The following is a 24,117-nucleotide window of genomic DNA, read 5'->3' on the forward strand; positions in this document are numbered from 1 at the left end:
CTTCCTGCAAAGTAAGTGACACAGAGATAAGAAAAATCAACCTTTCCAACAGGTTTTCCATCTGGCATCACGTGCTTTCCATACAGGATACATTTTCTCAATCCAGTTGTTGGTATCTGGAGACCAGTCTTGTAGCCTTGCATGATATCTTCTGTTATTGCCTCCATGAAACGGGCGCCCGTAATTTCTTGTATTATAAGAATCTCCTCTTGGAGAGACATCACTGAATCCTAAAGAAAGGAAAATGTAGAGATTTACTGAACTTGTTATTCGATATCACTCTTCTGCTGAAGCTTCCTGCACATGAGTAATAAAGAAATGTTACAAACCTTCAGAGCATGGAGACACCCATGTTGAAATATCCAAGCTCACCATATGGCAAGCTTGAGTAATAAATTTCTGTCTGCTACAAGATTTACTAGTATCATCACAACAGGGGAACAAATGAATGATGACAGCAAGTGCAAACTACAACAGAATTCTAGCAGTGAAGCAGCTAATCAGACTTTTACATATCTCATGCCATATGACAGATCTCCAGTCTGTTTTAAGCAGAAAACTCTGACATTATTTTATGTCCTCTGTGTACAACATCTGACATTACCTGGAATCCTATGTTACTTTTTCACTCTGGCAGTAATACCTTGCAATAGGCAAAGTCTAACCACTTATATTCATATAGTCACATGACAGTGCATACAGCTTACCAAGCAGCTACCACATGCAGGGGTGCCAGAGTTCCACAATGTCATTGTTAATTTGAGACCTTTTCAAAGTTCCTGATTGCATCAAGATCTTGGAGGCTAAGTTTCTTTTAATTGAGGTCTTAGTATTTTACCTAAAATACTGTCAGCCAGCAGGACTTGCCATGTATCAATGGACGATTTTCAACATAATGTGCATTATCTGGTGACAATGGCTATACCTTTAGTTTTACATTATAAAAAGGACTTACTAAGTTACTTTCATGAATTCATTCATTCAGTACTATCCTACCATAATGCTCTCTGGTTCTTTCAGATATAGACTCACCAAAGCTGCCACTCAGTAATATTTTGGGATTTTTGAAATGCCCTAAGGCATCTACCATATCGGAGAGAGTAATGTTCATAGGTTCATAGGTTCATAGGTTCATACTAGGCTAACTGCCCTAGGGCATTTATAAGCCTAGCCAGAATGTGTTTGGCTTTCGCCACCCATTTTAAATTTATTTTGCTATGCCCTTTTTCGAGGTTAGTATACTGTGCCTCTGTCTAACAGTGACACAGAAGTGATACCCGGGGTAAACCTACGATCTCCCATCCACTCATCAAGATTCCTCTTGAAGAGAGTCAGTGAGGGACTCTGCCTAACCTGGACTGGGATTTTATTCCAGAGTGAAGGGAGCCTCTGGGTTATGAATCTGTCCCTCCAGCATGTCCTATTTATTTCAGTGCTGAGGTTCAAGTCTCGAGCGTAGCTCGATGGGATTTGGATTTTCTGAGGTGCAGCATGTCCATTAATTCGGGTTGGACATGGCTTTATACGTCAGGCACAGATCGCCTCTGAACAGGCGGTATGCCACTGAGTAGAGCTGGAGTTTCTTTAACCGGGCAGCATATGACATCTGTTTGAGCCCTTTGATCCTCTTGGTGAGGTACTTTTGGGGAGTTTCCAGTTGCTGCAGGTGTCTGGTAAGGTACATCCCAAAAGGGCATTGTACTCAATTATGGGCCTGATGAGGGATGAGTAAAGAGGCACGATGACCTCCCTGATCTAGATGTGAATCTCTTCATGATTAGGTGGGCTATATAAAATGTTTTTCTAACCACTTTGGCCACGTGGTTGTCAAATGAGAGATTGCTATCAACTTGGGTCCCCAGGTCCCTAATTACTTCTTCTCTACTTAATGGATTACCACCTATGTGGTAATTTGTGGGCACTTTGTTTTTGCCAAAGTTGATGACTATACACTTTTTGGCATTTAGCTTGAGGCCATGGCTCTGGCACCAGTTGTCTGTTTCTATGAGGCCCTTTTGGAGGATGCTTGTGTCGGCTGGAGAGTCGATTATGGCACCCAGTTTGCAGTCATCTGCAAACTTGGTCAGCCACAGTCCTTCGTGTCGGCCTGTACCTCCGAGAAATATATACCGAACAAGAGAGGTCCCAGGACTGAGCCTTGTGGGACACCACTTGTAACTGGTTTGGAGTCTGACATGGCTCCAGCAATTCTAACCATGTGGGTTCTGTCCTTGAGCCAGTTTGCAATCCATCTAGTGACATAGGGGTTTATATTTAAGCTGGTGAGCTTATCTATAATGCCTGAGTGGGGTATTGTATCAAAGGCTTTTGCGAGGTCCAGGTAGGCTGTGTGGACCACCTTCCCCTCGTCAATGGCCTTGGTGACTGTTTCAAAGAAATCAACCAGGTTTAAGAGGCAGGATCTGCCCTTAACAAAGCCGAACTGGGTAGGATCCAGTGTCTGTAGGTCCCCAATATCTTTATTTATGAGGTCCATGATGATCCTTTCCATAGCTTTGCAGACCAAGCTAGTCAGGCTTATGGGGCGATAGTTTCCAGGATCCGTTGAGGCACCACCTTTATGGAGAGGGACCACTGTTGCTGTACGCCTCATTATTTCTCTTGCCTCCGCCATTCCATCACAACAGTACAAGGGTCAAGTCATGAACTGGGCGGAGATTCCTTTGGGGGAGAAATAACACCAACCACTCTGATAAAGGAACATATTCTACTCCAAATGTGGGCTAGTACAATAATGGATCTGTACAAAGGAAACCCAGTTACAGTCTTAAAGCTCAAAGGCAAACCACTAAACTATGAGAGGCATCTAAATCATGGACACTTTCAGAAAAAAAAAAAACTTTCTACCTAAGAAGTCATTCTGACAGTCAACTTGAATACCATAACATTTCCCAGGATGAGTTGATAGAGGAGTGAGTACACTAGCTTTTTCTAGTACACTGCAAAACTAAATTCCACAGAAATTGTGCACCTAGTTATATCTTTATTTCTTCTAAATTACTGTACATCTGGGGGAAAAACTGTATGGCAATATTTGCCAGGTATACATGTTGGCTGGACATGTTCTTAAAATCCTTTTTCCTACACAGTGGGCATGCTACAACATTGTAGAAATAATTGTGATAATGACCTTTCTTGCTCTAACATTTATATACCCTGAGGAACTAGACTGCAGCCTTGGACAGCTCCAGCTCATTGTCATTTATTCTTGAGTTTTGAGGGTGAACTAAGATCTTATGTACCAAAAAAGGTTTGTGACCTATTGGACATCATGAGGCAAATCTGAACATGAGAAGAGCAAAGAACGAATTTGGGGGTGCAATCCAGCTTCTTGTGATGGCAATATTTGGTGATTTAGCAAGAGTATGTGGAGCTACATCAACTCTTTTGTAGTGCAGTTACAAAACAAGTACAGAGAACTGCATGCATGGTGACTCAGACAGCCTGCAACACCATGTACAGTTTATTACATTTTCATGGAATAAGCCTTCAGCTGCTTGCAAACTGTCAAGCAGTCGACTTTCATTCAGATATCTACACTGCATGACATTTTTGCATCTATGCTGCATGACATTTTTGCATCTACACTGCATGACATTTTTGCATCTATACTGCATGACATTTTTGCATCTACACTGCATGACATTTTTGCATCTATACTGCATGACATTTTTGCATCTACACTGCATGACATTTTTGCATCTATACTGCATGACATTTTTGCATCTACACTGCACGACACTTTTGCATCTATACTGCATGACATTTTTGCATCTACACTGCATGACATTTTTGCATCTACACTGCATGACATTTTTGCATCTATACTGCATGACATTTTTGCATTTTCATGTCATTTTCTGATATGCAAGAGGGAAAACAGGAATCACAAATGTAACAAGAAAATTAGAGTTTCCCCAAAAGAGGAGTCTGCTTTAATAGTTAATGACAAAATCCTGTCCAAAATGATGAACACATCTCCCCAGTAATCTGTTTCAAAATCTATGCCATTAATGTACTGTGGTATTACATCTATGTTGTAGGTCAAACTTCATCAGCAGACTTGAGAGTGCTCTTCCAGGCTGTATTGATGTGTACACAGTCCCACATCAAATCAAATCCTTGTTTAACAGATTAAGGAATATTTCCAGTCAATCATTTTACAGCTCTTACTATACATGTGATAACATAGAGCACCAAGCCCTTGGGCTTCCGGATACTGACCAAGGCTCTTGCCTATAGTGCCTTTTTTAGGTGGTGTTCAAAAGACCAAATTACCACCATAACAGCTACAAACAAATGCAAGCTGAGAGTCATGCTGCTCAACGCTAGAAGTCTAAATCTCAAAATGCACTTGCTTGAAGCACTCCTTAAAATGGAGAACATCAACATTTGTGTTGTAACACAGACCTGGTTCAAGGCAGCAGAAAGCACCCCTGCACTACCATTCCACACCTTTCGGCCCCAGAACTTGGACCGAAGCTCTAAAGGCGGTGGTGTTTCCATATTCATAAAGGATGCGCACATCTCCAGGCTGGTAGCCCAACATAACGCATCAGAGATACTTCAGGTGCAGCTAACAGTGGGTAAGACAGCGATTCAGGTCGTAGCCTGCTATAGGTTCCCAACTGTTGTCCCAAGACTCACACTCCATGTTCCTAAGCCCCCTGGAGAATATTAGGGTCCAACCTAATACTCTCTTACTAGGCAACTTCAAGTACCCCTCCATTACCAATACACTTGCCCAACGATTCCTGGAGTTCATTAATTGTAATGCTCTGGACCAGCTTGTTCTACCCCCACTAGAGGTAGCAACATCCTTGACCTGGTCATTACTAACATGGGTGACTGTTGCTCTATACCGATAGTCAGCTTCTCCCTGGTTAGATCCGACCACAAATTAATCACCTTGGAAATCCACCCCCCCCCCCCCACAGAGGTAACCACCATGAAAGACTTTGCCAAAGCTAACCTTGGGCTCCTAAAAACAGAGGTGGCTAACTTCACGGCACCCATGCAAATGGAGAATAGTTGTATGGCCGCCAAATCATACACCAGTGCACTGTACGAACACGTACACAAATGGATGGATCTCGCCATACCCAATAGAAACAAGACACTCTCCTCCAAAAAAGGAAGCCAATCTGGTGGTACCCTGCCATAAAGAAACTCTACAACAGAAGGAGGAAACTGATGCGGAATAAGGTGAAGTCCCAAGACTGGAAAAACTCCCTTATCAGTCTCAACAAAAAGTTGAGATCCCTCATCAAATCCTCTAAAGCTAGCTATGAAAATAGAATTGCAGCAGATAGTAAAGACAATCACAAGGCCTTCTATAGTTATGTAAATAATCTCCACGGCAAAACCCAGATTTGCTCTGAGATACTGCACAATGATAACCTCCTATACTGAGCCAAAAGATATTGCCAGTATACTGGCTGACAGATTCAGTGCCAACTTTACACCTCCCCCCCAAAGGACCAATCACAATACAGGTAGATTGCCAGGCACCCAATATTACTGCTGCACAGGTTAAAACAGCACTCTCAAGGTCAAGAATACAGCTTCTATGGGACCTGCCAATATCCCTGGCTGTGTTCTACATGAACTACAGAGTGAACTGGCATCTCACCTGTGTGCCCTGTTCAATCACAGCCTCACCTCAGGCTTTCTCCTTACTGAATGGTGCACTGCTACAGTCATCCCTCTCCACAAAGGAGGAGCAACTACAGACACTGGGAACTATCACCACATTAGCCTGACGAGCCTGATATGCAAAGCTATGGAACGCATCATCAATGGACCTAATTAACAAGAATATAGGGAATCTCCAAACTCTGGATCCCACACATTTTGGTTTTGTGAAGAGCAGATCATGCCTGCTCAACTTGGTTGACTTCTTTGTGTCAGTCACCAGAGCTGTGGATGAAGGCAAGGAGGCTCATACAGCCTACCTTGATCTGGCCAACACTTTTGATACCATTCCCCACTCAGGAATCATAGAAAAACTCACTAAGCTAGACATCAACCCCTATATCACTAGGTGGGTTGCAAACTGGCTCACAGATAGAACCCAGAGTGTGAAAGTAGCTGACTCCAAGTCAGACTGCCAACTAGTCACGAGTGGAGTCCCACAGGGTTCGGTCCTGTGCCCTCTCCTGTTTGGTATTTCCTTCTTTGAAGTCCAGGCCAACACGAAGGGACTCTGGCTGACAAAGTTCACAGATGATTGCAGGCTGGAAACTATTATTAACTCCCCAGGTGATGCTGACATCCTACAGAATGGCCTCACTGAGACCAACGACTGGTGTCAGAACCATGGCCTTAAGCTCAATGCCAAAAATTCTGTCATCATCTACTTTGGGAAAAACCCATTTCCCATGAATTACCACATTGATGGTAGTCCACCGAACACAGAAGGTGTTATAAGAGATCTGAGAACACAGGTTGACAGCAACCTCTATTTTGATCACCACATTGCCACTGTGGTCAGAAAGTCCTTCTATGTGGCATATCTCATTACTAAGGATTTTGCATCCAGGAAGAAAGAGGTCATTGTCTCCCTCTACTCTTCCCAACTGGAGTGGCCACAAAAGTACCTCACAAAGAGGATCCTAGGCCTCAAACACTTGGCCTATATGGACAGACTCAAAAAACTCCAACTATTCTCTGTCTCATATCGCCTACTTAGAAGCGATCTCTGTTTGACTTACAAAGCCATGTCTGACTCAGCTCTGTTAGAAATGCTACATCTAAAGAAATCCCAATCCCTCTGCACCACACGCTCCAGAGCCCTCAACCTCATTACCACAAACAACAGAATGCACTGGAGGGACAGGCTCATAACCCAGAGACTGCCCATGCTATGGAATAGACTTCCCATACATGTCAAGCAGAGCACCTCGCTGACCCTCTTCAAGAGAAATCTTGATGAGTGGATGGGAAATAGAAAATTCACCCCGGGGATAACCCCAGTGGCTCTACTCAACAGAGGCACTGGGAACTAAGGTAGGGTGGCACGATGCCAGGGTAATCCTATAGCTAGGCTTGTAAAGGCTCCAGGGCCATTAGCCTAGTACACACCTATGAACTTATCATTCCAATTTTAATAGTACTGTACAGCATTCTGTATTTTAACATGATTGCTCTCTAAAATAAATTAGTGTAATCTCTATTAGTGACTGCATTCCTTGTCAATCTTTCTAGTCTCCAAAGTCTATAAAAGCCCTTGTGTAGACACTAATGACTAGATGCATATCACAGACCTGTTACAAGTACTTCAACATATTGTTTGGTCACCTGATTTTAAATGCACTGACCCACTATTTGCCCTATCCATCTTTTTTATAGTGCCATGGTCCCTATATATGGTGGGCTTTATTCACTCAGAATAAGCCTGAACGACTACAAAGCAACAAGTTTCCTCCTCTGTCTACAGAAATGAGATTTGTGATTAGTATACAAGAACAAGCATTGGCAGAGAGGAATAAAGACTGTGCTAACTTAAAGAAAGAAGCACCCCATGTACTTAGAATAAGAAGTAATCCAGCAAAAGCCACCTATTGTAGAAATTTACAGACAACTGCTTGGCCAACCCAAAACGTTTTGGCATACAATTAAATCGTTAAATACCACTAAAGCCTTCCCAAAAGTAGCCCAATTAAACTAATCAACCATGAATTTTACTGCAGAACCTCAGAAAGGCTATTTCCCACCCCACCTGAGCTTACAGTACAATTCTTTAAACATGTAACTATATCTACACTTGTAAAATAACTCCTCACATTTCCAGCGGGATCCCTTTCCACTTTAAAATCATATGCTCATTGGGTCTGCCTCACCCCACTGAGACATTAAGCTACAGTTTCTGAAATTCTAGCCCACCTTTGGTCATTGACCTGTAGCTCAGTTACAGGACTAGAGCTCCAATACTGGCTTTCTTTTATTAGCTTCTTGAAGTTTGAATTTAACCCTGAAATTTTCCAAACTCTTTCACCCTTTTCTCATTGTTTTAAAAGGCTGTGTCTCTGACCTCCACCCTTAATGGTAATCTGATTTCAATAGTCTCTCCCTTCCTTTTTACATTTCTATTGTCTGTTGTGTAAGGGATTTAAGTACTCTTCCCACCCATTGTTTTTCATAGATCCAGAATACTGAGTGTCCACCCAGCAAACCAGTGCTGTTCACGAGTAAACCTCCTTTACTACATACACATTGTCTCCTGCTAATTTTCCTTGTGCTGTCATCTGTTTTGCACCTTTGTCACACTTTGTGAGGGTCCTGAATTTATCTGCTCCAACCTTGGCAGATAAGAAATTTTATTTTACTATTTTGCACTTCAGTTCATTCTTTTAGAGTGTTATTCTTTTATCTTTCCTTTATTTGTTGATTTTGCACTTTAAATCATTTTAAATGTCCTTAATACTTGCAATCACCTTGTCCAGGTAGTTTAAGTTGTTTTGTGGTAGCATCTCAAGCAATTTCTTTTGCGTTTTTACATTAAGAGGAATGGGATAGTCTATCTAGTGACAGTGGGTGGTCGCCTAGTCTATCTGAGTTGGGAAACACATAAGAAAACTGTAAGTGTAGTTGTTTTATTATTGGCCAGAGGATGTAAAATCCAATTTCCTGTGTTTTAAGTGCCTGTATAAATTTGGAGCATTTGCACACCAATGTCCACTGTGCAGCAGTCGTTAGTAGTGCCCTTATAGACAGAGACATCTAGAAACCAAATTTTCCCCTGTAAAAAAACACCTGTGAAACTGTACCAGTAACTCTGTGACTGTAGAGCGACTGCTTCTCATTTTGAGTAATATAGACCAGCCAGTATGCACATTGTGGAGCACTGCTCCTTGCATTTAGTTTTATATAACCTAGTCTAGTATCCAGTCCCAAAATCACCCTTAATCACCTCACTATAAAACGCCTTGTGCACCACAGCCTTGTAACTCACCCAATAAAGGACCTGACATCATAGACACACACCTTCCCAATTTCACTGCAGCAAGTTTGGACACTAGTTAATTGCCCTAAACAAAGCTGTCACACCGGATGTCTACCAGACATCCTGAGTGATCACTTCCCCACATTCCTTCTATGTAAATGCACCGACCTTTCCAGCCCTAAACTCTTTAGACAAGTCAGAGACAACAGTAAACTAAATACACAGGATCTTAACCACATCCTAAGACAATGCAAATGGGACCCACTACTAACATTAGGCTTAGACCAAACCATCGACTACTTTAACAGCACTTTCACTGGCATCCTCAACTCAATGGCATCCATTAGAAGAATTAGAGTCAAGGCAAATTATGCCCCATGGCTAAGCAGGGACACAAGAGCTCTACTAAAAGCCAGAGATAAATAAATCTTGGAAAGCCTGGAAAAGAGATAACATAAACCAATCCAAACAAAACTACCAGAAACTAAGAAATCAGACAAAAAGACAAACCAAACTTGATAAACAAAACTATTTCCTTAACATCCAAACCAAACACACAAGAGACCCGCAAAAGTTCTGGCATGCCATCAACTCCCTACTTAACCCAGATAAAACATCCACTCCAACTCCCACCACCAAGAATAACACTAAAGACATTGCCTCCCAATTTAACCATCACTTCACTGAAACCATCCTGTCTTTATCCTCTCAAATCTCCAAAACCAACCATTCAAACACCCCAAGCCAACCCCTTAATAGTATCCTCTCCTTTACTCTCTCACCTGTCCCTACCACTAAAATTAAAAAACTCCTACAAAAACTGAAACCTACCACCCTTGCTGCAGACAACTTACCAGCCAACTTCTTAAAAACAGCAGCTGACTCCCTATCATACCCTGTATCCATCCTTATAAACCGCTCCATACAGGAAGCCTACATCCCACAGTTATGGAAAGTATCATATATCATCCTCTTCACTCCCAAGTTATGCAATTTCTGAACTCTAACAATCTCCTTTCACCCACACAACATAGCTTCCGACAACACCACAGCACTACAGCCGCTCTCCTGTCTTTTACAAATGCAGTTAACCTACACAGAAACAACAACAACTTCATATCAGCAATATTCTTAGACCTATCCACGGCATTTGACATGGTGTCACACACCAAGCTACTGGAATCCATGACCTCCCTATCCTTTGCCCCTTCCACTATAGCATGGTTTAAAAGCTATTTGTCAGACAGACAGGAATCTGCCAAATGGCAAAACATATTATCTCCCCTACTTCCAAACAGTATAGGAGTTTCACAAGGTTCAATACTGGGCCCTCTGCTCTTCTCCATATTTACAAACAGCCTCCATACCTCCACCCAACATTCCACACTCATACAGTATGCAGATGACTTAACTCTCATCTGCTCCATACCATCACTCATTACCCTTCAAAAACTTGCTCAGGAATCCTTTACCTCAGTGGAAAACTGGATTACCCAGATGCAACTCATCCTCAATCCCAACAAGACCAAATTACTAATATTCACTCCCAACAAAACTAAGACTACCCATCAACCTTTTACAATCATATCCAAGAATGGTACTAACATCTCCCCCACTAACCACACCAAACTCCGTGGCACAGAAATTGACAAGAAACTACTGTTTGATGTCCATATCTCACAAGCAATCAAAAAGGTCCACAAAAAAATGGGTACAGTATAAAGACATTGAAAATTTCTATCTGATCAGGCACGAATTACACTAGCCCAAACACACCTACTATACACCCTTACGTATGCTGCACCAATCCTTACCCACACAAGAAAACAGGACCTGGAATGACTTCAGTCATGCTACAATAAAATCGCCAGATTTGCTAATAACTCCACCTTCAAAACCCACCACTGTCAGGCATTACGAGAACTTAAATGGCTAGAACGTCCTCAGCTACTCAACTATCACCAATTAATACTTACCTACAATATTTTGAATTATCCTTACAAAATCCCATCTCTAAACCAACTACTAATCCAGTACGTATCAAATCACCCCCTACGCTCTTCTGAAAAATCTCTCCTCTGTATCTCCAAAGCCAATAACTCAGCAGGGAAAGCTCTGTTCTCCCACAACATAGCCAGGGACTGGAACAACCTTCCCACTACTCTAACCTCTGCTCCTTCAATCACCATGTTCAAAAACTCTCTGAAAGAGCACCTCATGAATCAATGGCTATGCCCATGCATCACATAAAACCGCTATCTCATTTTATAACAAATAACTAACTATTTATATTTCTGACAATCTGCTACAGACTCAGGAATTCCTACTGCAAACCTTAAAATGTAATCTTTTTTCTCTATGCCATAATTTAAGACTTGCTGTTTTCTATATAATCCTTCTTTATGTTGTTATGGATTGTGTAACTATTTAATAATTTGTACAGAGCTTTTCTCCCCGAGCCTCCACTGAAAATGGACGTGGGTCCAGTTGGACTATACCGGTAAACAAATGTAAAATGAAATAAATAAATAAAAATAAATAGTTTGGTGGATATGGGTATATTGAGACAATTAAATAATGGTTTAATGTTCACTGACAACCATTTAATCCTCAAGGAAACAAATACATTATGGGACAGATGTATATATACAATGTCTCTGGAGGCAAAACTTTTGCTTATAAACAATCACAATAATCTGGTTATCAGAAACACACATAGTACACCCATCACACAGTACACAGCCCACACATAGACCTACTTATGCGGGGCACTTAAATGCAATCTTCTCAAACCACAAAGACCTCCCAGACATTCCACCTGAAAACATTTTCATAAGCAAACCTGAAAGCACTCAACAGAAACACCACCTAACACTGCACATGAGCCACACCCAGTGGAGCCTCAACTGCAAGCCCAAAAAGGCAAGTCAAAACACTAGCCAGGACTCTAATCATAGGGGATTCCATTGTATGACATACTAATGCCCCACTCACCAGGCTGAACAAGGAGAAAATAATGGTCAGTTGCCTATCGGGGCCAGGATCTACCAAGTAATGCACGTGCTCAAGTTATTGCACTACAGGTATCAGAATGATTCAGTCATAGCACATGTGGTGTAAATAACCTGAAACTTACCTCTCTAGACTATATAAAGAGAGAGACATTATGGAGCTCTTGGACTATGTGTCACAGGCTGGTATGTGCCTAGCATTGAGCATCATTCTAACTTCACCAAGCTCTCCTCACTTTAAAGATTGTGGACAAATGTGCAGTTACCGAGAAATTGTTTAGAGCCACAGAGAGTACTCAAAGACTGCACAGCTTCAGTGCTTTCCACACATTTAGACCAGCAACTGCATTGACAGGGACTAAGGGTGGAGGTGTACTTAGATTTACATCAATAACAAGTATACCTCTAAGTTGGTTAAACAGGATGACACACTGGAGTTCCTCCATGTCCAGATTACCACAAACTAAATCCGATACCATATTAAACTAGAGGTCATTCTCTGTATCCCATGAAATCCATATCACATAATTATACATACTGGAGACACTCACCATTTACTCCAAACTAGTAACCAAAAGACAACCAAAACTGTCACGGACAATGTGAGTCAACCAGACAATTTTATTAGCAGCCATCAAAACATAAAACACACGTTAATCCATGTTTCGTCCTCGTAATAAAGACTTCTTCAGAACAATGAAAGAAATCCAGTTCTCATTTAAATAACCCACTATACATCACTAATTTATGTCATTATTCAATAAATGCTGAATTAAACAATTTAACAATTATACTTAATATTGCAATTAACTAAAAGGAGCCACACTGCATCACAATTGAATGAAATTTTTTTTATAAACATATAAAATGGATTTATGTATGCTAGGTGAATTCAATCCATAAGTATAATAATATTTAAAAAAAAAAAAAAAAAAAATATATATATATATATATATATATATATATATATAAAACTACTTATATCATAATACATTGTGCACTGCTATGCAAAAATGTGCACGAATGAATTTCATCCTAAAATATGCCTTAACTTTAAAATGGGGGCTATACTAATATATTCATTAATGCCAGGACTCATTTGAGCGTTTAACCTTAACTGCCACTTTAATTCAGATACATCAAGGTGAACATCTAATACCTTACCTTGTAAATCTTTTTTCACCTGCTGAATAATACAAAACTTAAATTCATGGTCTACATTACCTAAAATATGTCTAGCCAATGCATTAGTGGCTTTTCCATGTTTTATATCCGGTACATGTTCCCTAATTCTCTCTCTAACATGTCTAGATGTTTTTCCCACATAAAAGGCGGGACATTTTTGACATTGTGCAATATAGACCACATTTTTTGTGTAACAATTAAAATGTCCTGAAAGGTGGACCTTTATATGGTTAACTTTTATACAATCCTTTGTAACCATAATAAACTTACATGTACTACACCTTCCACATTTAAAGTTACCAAGTTATCTTCCTACAATGTCTATTTTAAGCTCTGACTCTCTCTGTAAGATTTGTTTGAAGGTTTGATCTTTGCGAAAAACAAATTTGGGGACCCCCCCCATTTTTGTATATAAGTATTTAATAACAAAAAAACCCAATTTTTCTCAACCATCGCTATAAACCATTCAACATCTTGATTGTACGTGGTAACAAATATCAGATTCTCAGTATGGTTAAATTTACTCATATTTACATTGTTGTTTAATTTAATTCCTTGATTGTTGTTAAGTATAGCCTGACAGAAACCTATCTTCCTTTTATGTACAACTTCTTTTTTAATATTATTACACAATTCATCTGGGTAACCCCTTTTCTTAAACATAGTGATCATAAAATCTAACTCCTGTATAAATGCATCACTATCACTCACCATTCTCGCTGCTCTTACCATTTGCCCTTTTACAATGGCTCTTTTTTGGTGGTAGGGGTGCCCACTATAAAAATCCAAATATGAATTGGAAAATGTACTTTTTTTAAATATTTCAGACCTAAAACAATTTTTGACCCTATCAATGGTTAAATTAACATCCAAATATGAAATACTAACCTTGCTAAAATTATGTGTAAATTTTAAAAAATCGACAGTATTATTAATATAACTGATGAATGCATCAAGTGTTTCATAACCACCCTCCCATACGATAAAAATATCATCCAGATAGCGTATATATCGTGCAATATAATCTTTGTAGATGGATGTGAAAACATATTCCTGTTCCCAGTATGCCATGATATAATTTGCATATATGGGGGCACATGCTGCCCCCATGGCTACTCCTGTTACTTGTTTGAAAAAATTACCATCAAAATAAATATAATTGTTTCTTAAAACAACCTCCATGAGTGTTATAAAAACATTTACTTGATCCTGATCACACAGCTTAGTTTTATTTAATTAAGTTTCTAACCAGACCAACCCTATATCATGAGGAATGACAGTGAATAAATTACATACATCAATAGTTAAAAACATAGTGTCATCATTAATGTTTAACCCTTTAATTTTGTCCAAGAAACTCCATGAATTTTTAGTTATATATTCAAATACTTTAAGGCCCTTTTGCATATGTTGGTCTAAGAATTTACTAATAAAGTATGTTTTGCTTCTTTTTCCATTCACTATTGGTCTAAATTGTATGTTATTGAGACCTTTATGTAGTTTTGGAACCCCAAACATACTACTAACTACTGGACAAGGATTTTTTAAATATTCATATTCCATTTCATTAAGCTGTCCTATATAGCATATCATCTAAAAGCAAATCTATTCTTAGATGACTAATGTTAATTTTATTAATACTACTCTCTATATAACTGTCACTCATCAACATATTCATTATGGCATTGTTATAATCCATCCTCTCAATTATTACTATTCCATTCCCTTTATCGGGTTTCATAATCCGTATATCTTTGTTTTTTACTAATGTTTTCAATATAACAACCTCATCATCAGTTAAGTTAGAATATCCACTTTTATAATACCTATTCATGTGTTCTCTGATGTCCATTTCACATGCCTTTTCAAATAAGGCTACAGTCTGATTCATAACTGGATTAAACAGACTAGGTTTTTTCAATACTTTGTCTTGTTTGTCTACTGTACTATCAGAAAACCACATTGTAAGATTCATTTTCCGAGTAAAAGTCTTGAGGTCAGTTAACATTTCTGTAATATTACCTTTCCGACAGGGAACAAATGTGAAACCTTTTGACAATAAGTTTGCATGTTCCACCTTAAAAACATACTTGATATAATTATAAACCTTAAAATCATCATAAGTGTTGCAAATCACTTTCGGGTTACTCAATACATTACATTCAGAGGCACTTTCCATTTGATTTGCTAATAATTCCACTAACAGGCTTATTTCATTGTTATCAGCACAATTGAAAACCACTATATTTACTATCAGATGTTGCAGTGCACAACTTATTATGATATAAGTAGTTATATATATATATATATATATATATATATATATATATATATTTTTTTTTTTTATATATTATTATACTTATGGATTCAATTCACCTAGCATACATAAATCAATTTTATATGTTTATAAAAATGAAATTGAAAAACCAGGAAGGTGCACCATAAGCCGCAAAAACATGGAATAAAAAATGACTTTCTCCAATTGGTAGAAGCCACGTTTATTAAAAGAGAACAAACAAACAAATTGACTGCAGTATAAAAGTTAGAGCTTTCGCGTTGTATTCAACGCTTCATCAGACATAAAAGCAGTCAAATAACTTCCATTTAAATACACTAGGTGACATCACTTCCCATCTGAATCAACAAATCAAAACTTGGACATTCAATAAAAATTAAAAACACAAAAGAATATTCAATAAAATATCATGCACAATAACTAGTGCCTAAGAGGTCTGCTAACTAAAAACGGCTTAAGTACTATCCTGTCATTTAGTCCAAACCTATGAGCTTGCAATTTAAGTATCCATTTGGCTTCCCTCTCTTCAGTGCGATTTTTAATATTACCCAATCTAGCATTTTTAAAAACTAGTTCTAGGACCTGGAACTTGAAGCTATGAGAGCATCCTTTGTCTATTACATGCTTAGCTAAGGCATTGGTAATATTGCCCTTTTCAATAGCATAGACATGTTCCCTGATACGTTCACTTAAAGTTCTTGTTGTCATTTCAACATAAAAAACGCTGCATGTCTGACATACAGCAATGTAAACCAAGTTAGCAGATCTACAATCAGCATAATGCTTAAAACTATAGGGGCATTGTGTTACAGGATGTATAAAGCAATCAGAATGAGATATATGTTTGCATTGATTGCAAGAATTACAAGCAAATGTGCCCGTCCTGTTAGAAGATCTAACATTCTGGTAGTCCCTGTCATAACAAAGTAGTCTAATGAGAGACAGCATATTCCTATAGGCTACGCGAGGTCTCTCATCAACCAAACTCTTGATCCTTTCATCCACCATTAGAAGTCTCCAGTTTTTATTAAGGACATCTAGAATGTGATGGTTCCTGTTAGTAAACGGAATAACAATCCTGTTCACAGAGGATGTGCTATTGGTCATGTTAGAACGTTTGTGGGGATATGACCTATTGATCAAAGGGGCTCCTATGTCTTCCCTGAGGAGATCCCCCATGGTAATGTCAGCAAGTACCTGTGTTTGATCATAGCCTCTGGACATAAAATTCCTAGCTAATTGTGATTTATGATGGTTATAAGCACTATTTTGGGACGTTAATTTGGAAACCCTAATGGTCTGATTCTTGACTATGTTTTGATGCACATGCCTGGGATGCATGCTATTCCGATGTAACAAACTATTCCTCCAGCAGGGTTTCCTAAATAGCTCAGTGTTAAAGCTATTGGATCCCTTAATTATCTTGATGTCCAGAAACTTGATCTCATTGATCGAGTGTAAACACTCAAAACAGAGAAAATCTGTTGTCTCATTCAAATAAGTTATGAAGGCTAACAATTGTTCAATGGTACCACCCCACAACAAAAAAACATCGTCTACAAACCTATTGTAAAGTTTAAGATGTTTCAAGTGCTCAAAGCCAATGTTAAAAACATATGTCTCTTCCCATTGTGCCAACACCAAGTTCGCATAAGCGTTGGCACAAGGGGTGCCCATCGCCACTCCTTTTGTTTGTAGATAGTATTTGTCATTATAGCAGAGAACATTGTTCTCAAGAACAATTTCAAGAAGTGACATGCACCTCGTAATTGTGTTGTTTGGTAATTTTTTCTGAACTAACAGCGCCCTAATGTAATCCATGCCAACATCATTGGGTATTGATGTGAACAAGGACTTGACATCAAGTGTGACTAATATATCGTCGATATCAAAGAGAGGGGACTTGCTGTATACAGCTAAGTTCTCTAGAAAGTGAGAGGTATCTCTTAGAACATGCTCCACATCTAAAACAACAGGTTTAAGTAACTTGTCTAAATAAATGGATGAGGGTTCAGTTAGCCATCCACGACTAGATACAATAGGTCTTAGAGAAGGGTTCATCACATCTTTATGAATTTTGGGTAAACCCCTAAATGAGGGAACCAAAGGTTTGTCAACCAACAGGTATAAATACAAGTCCCTATCGATAACATTAGTTAGCATTAAGTCATATAAACAAGCATTTACTCTTTTAATTAAGTCATTCAAATTATAATTATATATAGGGAGATATGTCTCCCTATCAGCTAACATGCATTCCATTTTATCAGAATAGTCAGATTTGTCTAGAATGACAATAGCCCCACCTTTGTCTGCTTGTCTAATGACTATTTTGTCATTACACCTCAAGTCGGCTAAAGCTAGTTTCTCATCAGATGTCATATTATGAAAATTTGACTTAGCTTGTTTGTCATTGTAGAGATCAAATAAATCAGATTCACAGGCCTGTTCAAAGGCCTCTAGAAGAGGGTGTTGTTGAGGCATAAAAGTAGATGGTTTCTTAAATGACTTATGGGCAGCGTTACTATTGCTAGCATCCTGACCAAACATTAACTTTAGCCCCAGGTTCCTTGTGAAAAGTTTAATGTCAACAATAATATCGGTTATATCACTGCAACCAGAGGGTATAAAACCCAACCCTTTATTCAGAACCGAAAGTTCATTATTATTCAAGATATAATTGGAAATATTGACAACTAGGTCCTGGGTCTCAATACCTTCTTCATATGTTGTAGAGTCTCCTCTGTGCTTTTCCTTTTTACCGCTCTCCCTTGTGGGGACCAAGTCCTCCTTTCGGTTGGTTTGTATGGTAGTGGAAAAGAAGGCAAACCATCACCCAAACCAAAGACCTCATCCTCTATCGAAACGATAAACGGATCTATCGATAGCTGTTTCCTCCGAACATCATTTGCCTTCTGGCCGGACGCAATATCCAAATGGGGCTGTTCATCCACAATGGCGTTGTTCTCAGCGTGCACCTGGGCTTCAACAATGACTCGACGAGGCAAAGGAATGTCTATGTTGTTGTGTGTAGCATCAGGCACAGTCTGTGAAGACGTAGTCAACTGACAAGCACCTAATAATGAGGTCATCAAAGGGGAAGATCTCTTCTCGGAATCGTTGTGAGTAGTCACCGGATTTAAAGGTGTATGCTCTGGTTTGTGAGGAAGGCCACTTTTAGGTGGAAATTTATCGCGGGGCCAAGAGAAGACTTGGCCTTTATGAAAGTCCAAAAAATCTCACTCAAGCTTCCTCTTTTTATCTTGTAATGCTCTAAAATCAAGTGATGACAAGGTACGTTTGAGGTCATCAAAAAATATGAGTAACTCATCATTACCCAATAACTCGACCAACTCATTGTTAATGGCTTTAACCTCATCCACTAGTTGTTTTATCACAGTCCCATAATATTCATTTAAAATTCTGATATATGAAAAACTCATTTCCAAATTTTGCTTCTGCCATTTGGATAGAAGCTCCGGGTTAGAATTCCCAAACGTGGGCATCTTCAGTACCCTTAAGCCTCTCGGAACGAGTTTGAATTTGAGGCAGGCTTCCATGTGCAAGCTCTGCCATTGCACGGTACGTAGCCTGTGGAGCTTGTTCTCAAGCTTCCGAGTTGTTAATACTATATCCATGTTGTTTTTGAAGTTATTACCTGCGTTCTCAGGCTTATTCAAGTCAGAGATTGTCAATTTAAGTAGCGGATTAACATCCATTTGGACATAATCATCCAAAACAAACGGTTTTTCAACCCCTGAGTTCCGTTCAGGCTGAATAGAAGTAGCAGCCATGTCCCAGCAAGGAAGAAACAACAACAGTCACAAGAAATTACAAATAATTCCTGCCAGGTGAAGCACCTTCAAGAATGAGGACAAATGCACAAGTAGAAAAACCAGGAAGGTGCACCATAAGCCGCAAAAACATGGAATAAAAAATGACTTTCTCCAATTGGTAGAAGCCACGTTTATTAAAAGAGAACAAACAAACAAATTGACTGCAGTATAAAAGTTAGCGCTTTCGCGTTGTATTCAACGCTTCATCAGACATAAAAGCAGTCAAATAACTTCCATTTAAATACACTAGGTGACATCACTTCCCATTTGAATCAACAAATCAAAACTTGGACATTCAATAAAAATTAAAAACACAAAAGAATATTCAATAAAATATCATGCACAATAACTAGTGCCTAAGAGGTCTGCTAACTAAAAACGGCTTAAGTACTATCCTGTCATTTAGTCCAAACCTATGAGCTTGCAATTTAAGTATCCATTTGGCTTCCCTCTCTTCAGTGCGATTTTTAATATTACCCAATCTAGCATTTTTAAAAACTAGTTCTAGGACCTGGAACTTGAAGCTATGAGAGCATCCTTTGTCTATTACATGCTTAGCTAGGGCATTGGTAATATTGCCCTTTTAATAGCATAGACATGTTCCCTGATACGTTCACGTAAAGTTCTTGTTGTCATTCCAACATAAAAAATGCTGCATGTCTGACATACAGCAATGTAAACCAAGTTAGCAGATCTACAATCAGCATAATGCTTAAAACTATAGGGACGTTGTGTTACAGGATGTATAAAGCAATCAGAATGAGATATATGTTTGCATTGATTGCAAGAATTACAAGCAAATGTGCCCGTCCTGTTAGAAGATCTAACATTCTGGTAGTCCCTGTCATAACAAAGTAGTCTATTGAGAGACAGCATATTCCTATAGGCTACGCGAGGTCTCTCATCAACCAAACTCTTGATCCTTTCATCCACCATTAGAAGTCTCCAGTTTTTATTAAGGACATCTAGAATGTGATGGTTCCTGTTAGTAAACGGAATAACAATCCTGTTCACAGAGGATGTGCTATTGGTCATGTTAGAACGTTTGTGGGGATATGACCTATTGATCAAAGGGGCTCCTATGTCTTCCCTGAGGAGATCCTCCATGGTAATGTCAGCAAGTACCTGTGTTTGATCATAGCCTCTGGACATAAAATTCCTAGCTAATTGTGATTTATGATGGTTATAAGCACTATTTTGGGACGTTAATTTGGAAACCCTAATGGTCTGATTCTTGACTATGTTTTGATGCACATGCCTGGGATGCATGCTATTCCGATGTAACAAACTATTCCTCCAGCAGGGTTTCCTAAATAGCTCAGTGTTAAAGCTATTGGATCCCTTAATTATCTTGACGTCCAGAAACTCGATCTCATTGATCGAGTGTAAACACTCAAAACAGAGAAAATCTGTTGTCTCATTCAAATAAGTTATGAAGGCTAACAATTGTTCAATGGTACCACCCCACAACAAAAAAACATCGTCTACAAACCTATTGTAAAGTTTAAGATGTTTCAAGTGCTCAAAGCCAATGTTAAAAACATATGTCTCTTCCCATTGTGCCAACACCAAGTTCGCATAAGCGTTGGCACAAGGGGTGCCCATCGCCACTCCTTTTGTTTGGCCCCGCAATAAATTTCCACCTAAAAGTGGCCTTCCTCACAAACCAGAGCATACACCTTTAAATCCGGTGACTACACACAACGATTCCGAGAAGAGATCTTCCCCTTTGATGACCTCATTATTAGGTGCTTGTCAGTTGACTACGTCTTCACAGACTGCGCCTGATGCTACACACAACAACATAGACATTCCTTTGCCTCGTCGAGTCGTTGTTGAAGCCCAGGTGCACGCTGAGAACAACGCCATTGTGGATGAACAGCCCCCTTTGGATATTGCGTCCGGCCAGAAGGCAAATGATGTTCGGAGGAAACAGCTATCGATAGATCCGTTTATCGTTTCGATAGAGGATGAGGTCTTTGGTTTGGGTGATGGTTTGCCTTCTTTTCCACTACCATACAAACCAACCGAAAGGAGGACTTGGTCCCCACAAGGGAGAGCGGTAAAAAGGAAAAGCACAGAGGAGACTCTACAACATACGAAGAAGGTATTGAGACCCAGGACCTAGTTGTCAATATTTCCAATTATATCTTGAATAATAATGAACTTTCGGTTCTGAATAAAGGGTTGGGTTTTATACCCTCAGGTTGCAGTGATATAACCGATATTATTGTTGACATTAAACTTTTCACAAGGAATCTGGGGCTAAAGTTAATGTTTGGTCAGGATGCTAGCAATAGTAACGCTGCCCATAAGTCATTTAAGAAACCATCTACTTTTATGCCTCAACAGCACCCTCTTCTAGAGGCCTTTGAACAGGCCTGTGAATCTGATTTATTTGATCTCTACAATGACAAACAAGCTAAGTCAAATTTTCATAATATGACATCTGATGAGAAACTAGCTTTAGCCGACTTGAGGTGTAATGACAAAATAGTCATTAGACAAGCAGACAAAGGTGGAGCTATTGTCATTCTAGACAAATCTGACTATTCTGATAAAATGGAATACATGTTAGCTGATAGGGAGACATATCTCCCTATATATAATTATAATTTGAATGACTTAATTAAAAGAGTAAATGCTTGTTTATATGACTTTATGCTAACTAATGTTATCGATAGGGACTTGTATTTATACCTGTTGGTTGACAAACCTTTGGTTCCCTCATTTAGGGGTTTACCCAAAATTCATAAAGATGTGATGAACCCTTCTCTAAGACCTATTGTATCTAGTCGTGGATGGCTAACTGAACCCTCATCCATTTATTTAGACAAGTTACTTAAACCTGTTGTTTTAGATGTGGAGCATGTTCTAAGAGATACCTCTCACTTTCTAGAGAACTTAGCTGTATACAGCAAGTCCCTCTCTTTGATATCGACGATATATTAGTCACACTTGATGTCAAGTCCTTGTTCACATCAATACCCAATGATGTTGGCATGGATTACATTAGGCGCTGTTAGTTCAGAAAAATTACCAAACAACACAATTACGAGGTGCATGTCACTTCTTGAAATTGTTCTTGAGAACAATGTTCTCTGCTATAATGACAAATACTATCTACAAACAAAAGGAGTGGCGATGGGCACCCCTTGTGCCAACGCTTATGCGAACTTGGTGTTGGCACAATGGGAAGAGACATATGTTTTTAACATTGGCTTTGAGCACTTGAAACATCTTAAACTTTACAATAGGTTTGTAGACGATGTTTTTTTGTTGTGGGGTGGTACCATTGAACAATTGTTAGCCTTCATAACTTATTTGAATGAGACAACAGATTTTCTCTGTTTTGAGTGTTTACACTCGATCAATGAGATCGAGTTTCTGGACGTCAAGATAATTAAGGGATCCAATAGCTTTAACACTGAGCTATTTAGGAAACCCTGCTGGAGGAATAGTTTGTTACATCGGAATAGCATGCATCCCAGGCATGTGCATCAAAACATAGTCAAGAATCAGACCATTAGCGTTTCCAAATTAACATCCCAAAATAGTGCTTATAACCATCATAAATCACAATTAGCTAGGAATTTTATGTCCAGAGGCTATGATCAAACACTGGTACTTGCTGACATTACCATGGGGGATCTCCTCAAGGAAGACATAGGAGCCCTTTTGATCAATAGGTCATATCCCCACAAACGTTCTAACATGACCAATAGCACATCCTCTGTGAACAGGATTGTTATTCCATTTACTAACAGGAACCATCACATTCTAGATGTCCTTAATAAAAACTGGAGACTTCTAATGGTGGATGAAAGGATCAAGAGTTTGGTTGATGAGAGACCTTGCGTAGCCTATAGGAATATGCTGTCTCTCAATAGACTACTTTGTTATGACAGGGACTACCAGAATGTTAGATCTTCTAACAGGATGGGCACATTTGCTTGTAATTCTTGCAATCAATGCAAACATATATCTCATTCTGATTGCTTTATACATCCTGTAACACAACGTCCCTATAGTTTTAAGCATTATGCTGATTGTAGATCTGCTAACTTGGTTTACATTGCTGTATGTCAGACATGCAGCATTTTTTATGTTGGAATGACAACAAGAACTTTACGTGAACGTATCAGGGAACATGTCTATGCTATTGAAAAGGGCAATATTACCAATGCCCTAGCTAAGCATGTAATAGACAAAGGATGCTCTCATAGCTTCAAGTTCCAGGTCCTAGAACTAGTTTTTAAAAATGCTAGATTGGGTAATATTAAAAATCGCACTGAAGAGAGGGAAGCCAAATGGATACTTAAATTGCAAGCTCATAGGTTTGGACTAAATGACAGGATAGTACTTAAGCCGTTTTTAGTTAGCAGACCTCTTTAGGCACTAGTTATTGTGCATGATATTTTATTGAATATTCTTTTGTGTTTTTAATTTTTATTGAATGTCCAAGTTTTGATTTGTTGATTCAAATGGGAAGTGATGTCACCTAGTGTATTTAAATGGAAGTTATTTGACTGCTTTTATGTCTGATGAAGCGTTGAATACAACGCGAAAGCGCTAACTTTTATACTGCAGTCAATTTGTTTGTTTGTTCTCTTTTAATAAACGTGGCTTCTACCAATTGGAGAAAGTCATTTTTTATTCCATGTTTTTGCGGCTTATGGTGCACCTTCCTGGTTTTTCTACTTGTGCATTTGTCCTCATTCTTGAAGGTGCTTCACCTGGCAGGAATTATTTGTAATTTCTTATGTTTATAAAAATTGTTTTCATTCAATTGTGATGCAGTGTGGCTCCTTTTAGTTAATTGCA

General features: G+C 39.0%; 1 protein-coding gene across 1 annotated transcript in view; it reads right to left on the reverse strand.

Annotated features, from left to right (window-relative positions):
* GPNMB (glycoprotein nmb) overlaps positions 1 to 24,117 on the reverse strand; it is a 114,695-nt gene that overhangs the window by 83,674 nt on the left and 6,904 nt on the right. The window contains exon 2 of the mRNA XM_044064622.1: positions 42 to 230. Within this exon, the coding sequence (XP_043920557.1) occupies positions 42 to 230 (189 nt within the window). The remainder of the gene's footprint in view (positions 1 to 41; positions 231 to 24,117) is intronic.

This window comes from Protopterus annectens, chromosome 3.part0, assembly GCF_019279795.1.
Source record: "Protopterus annectens isolate FY-2018-M chromosome 3.part0, PAN1.0, whole genome shotgun sequence".
Classification (NCBI taxonomy): domain Eukaryota; kingdom Metazoa; phylum Chordata; order Ceratodontiformes; family Protopteridae; genus Protopterus; species Protopterus annectens.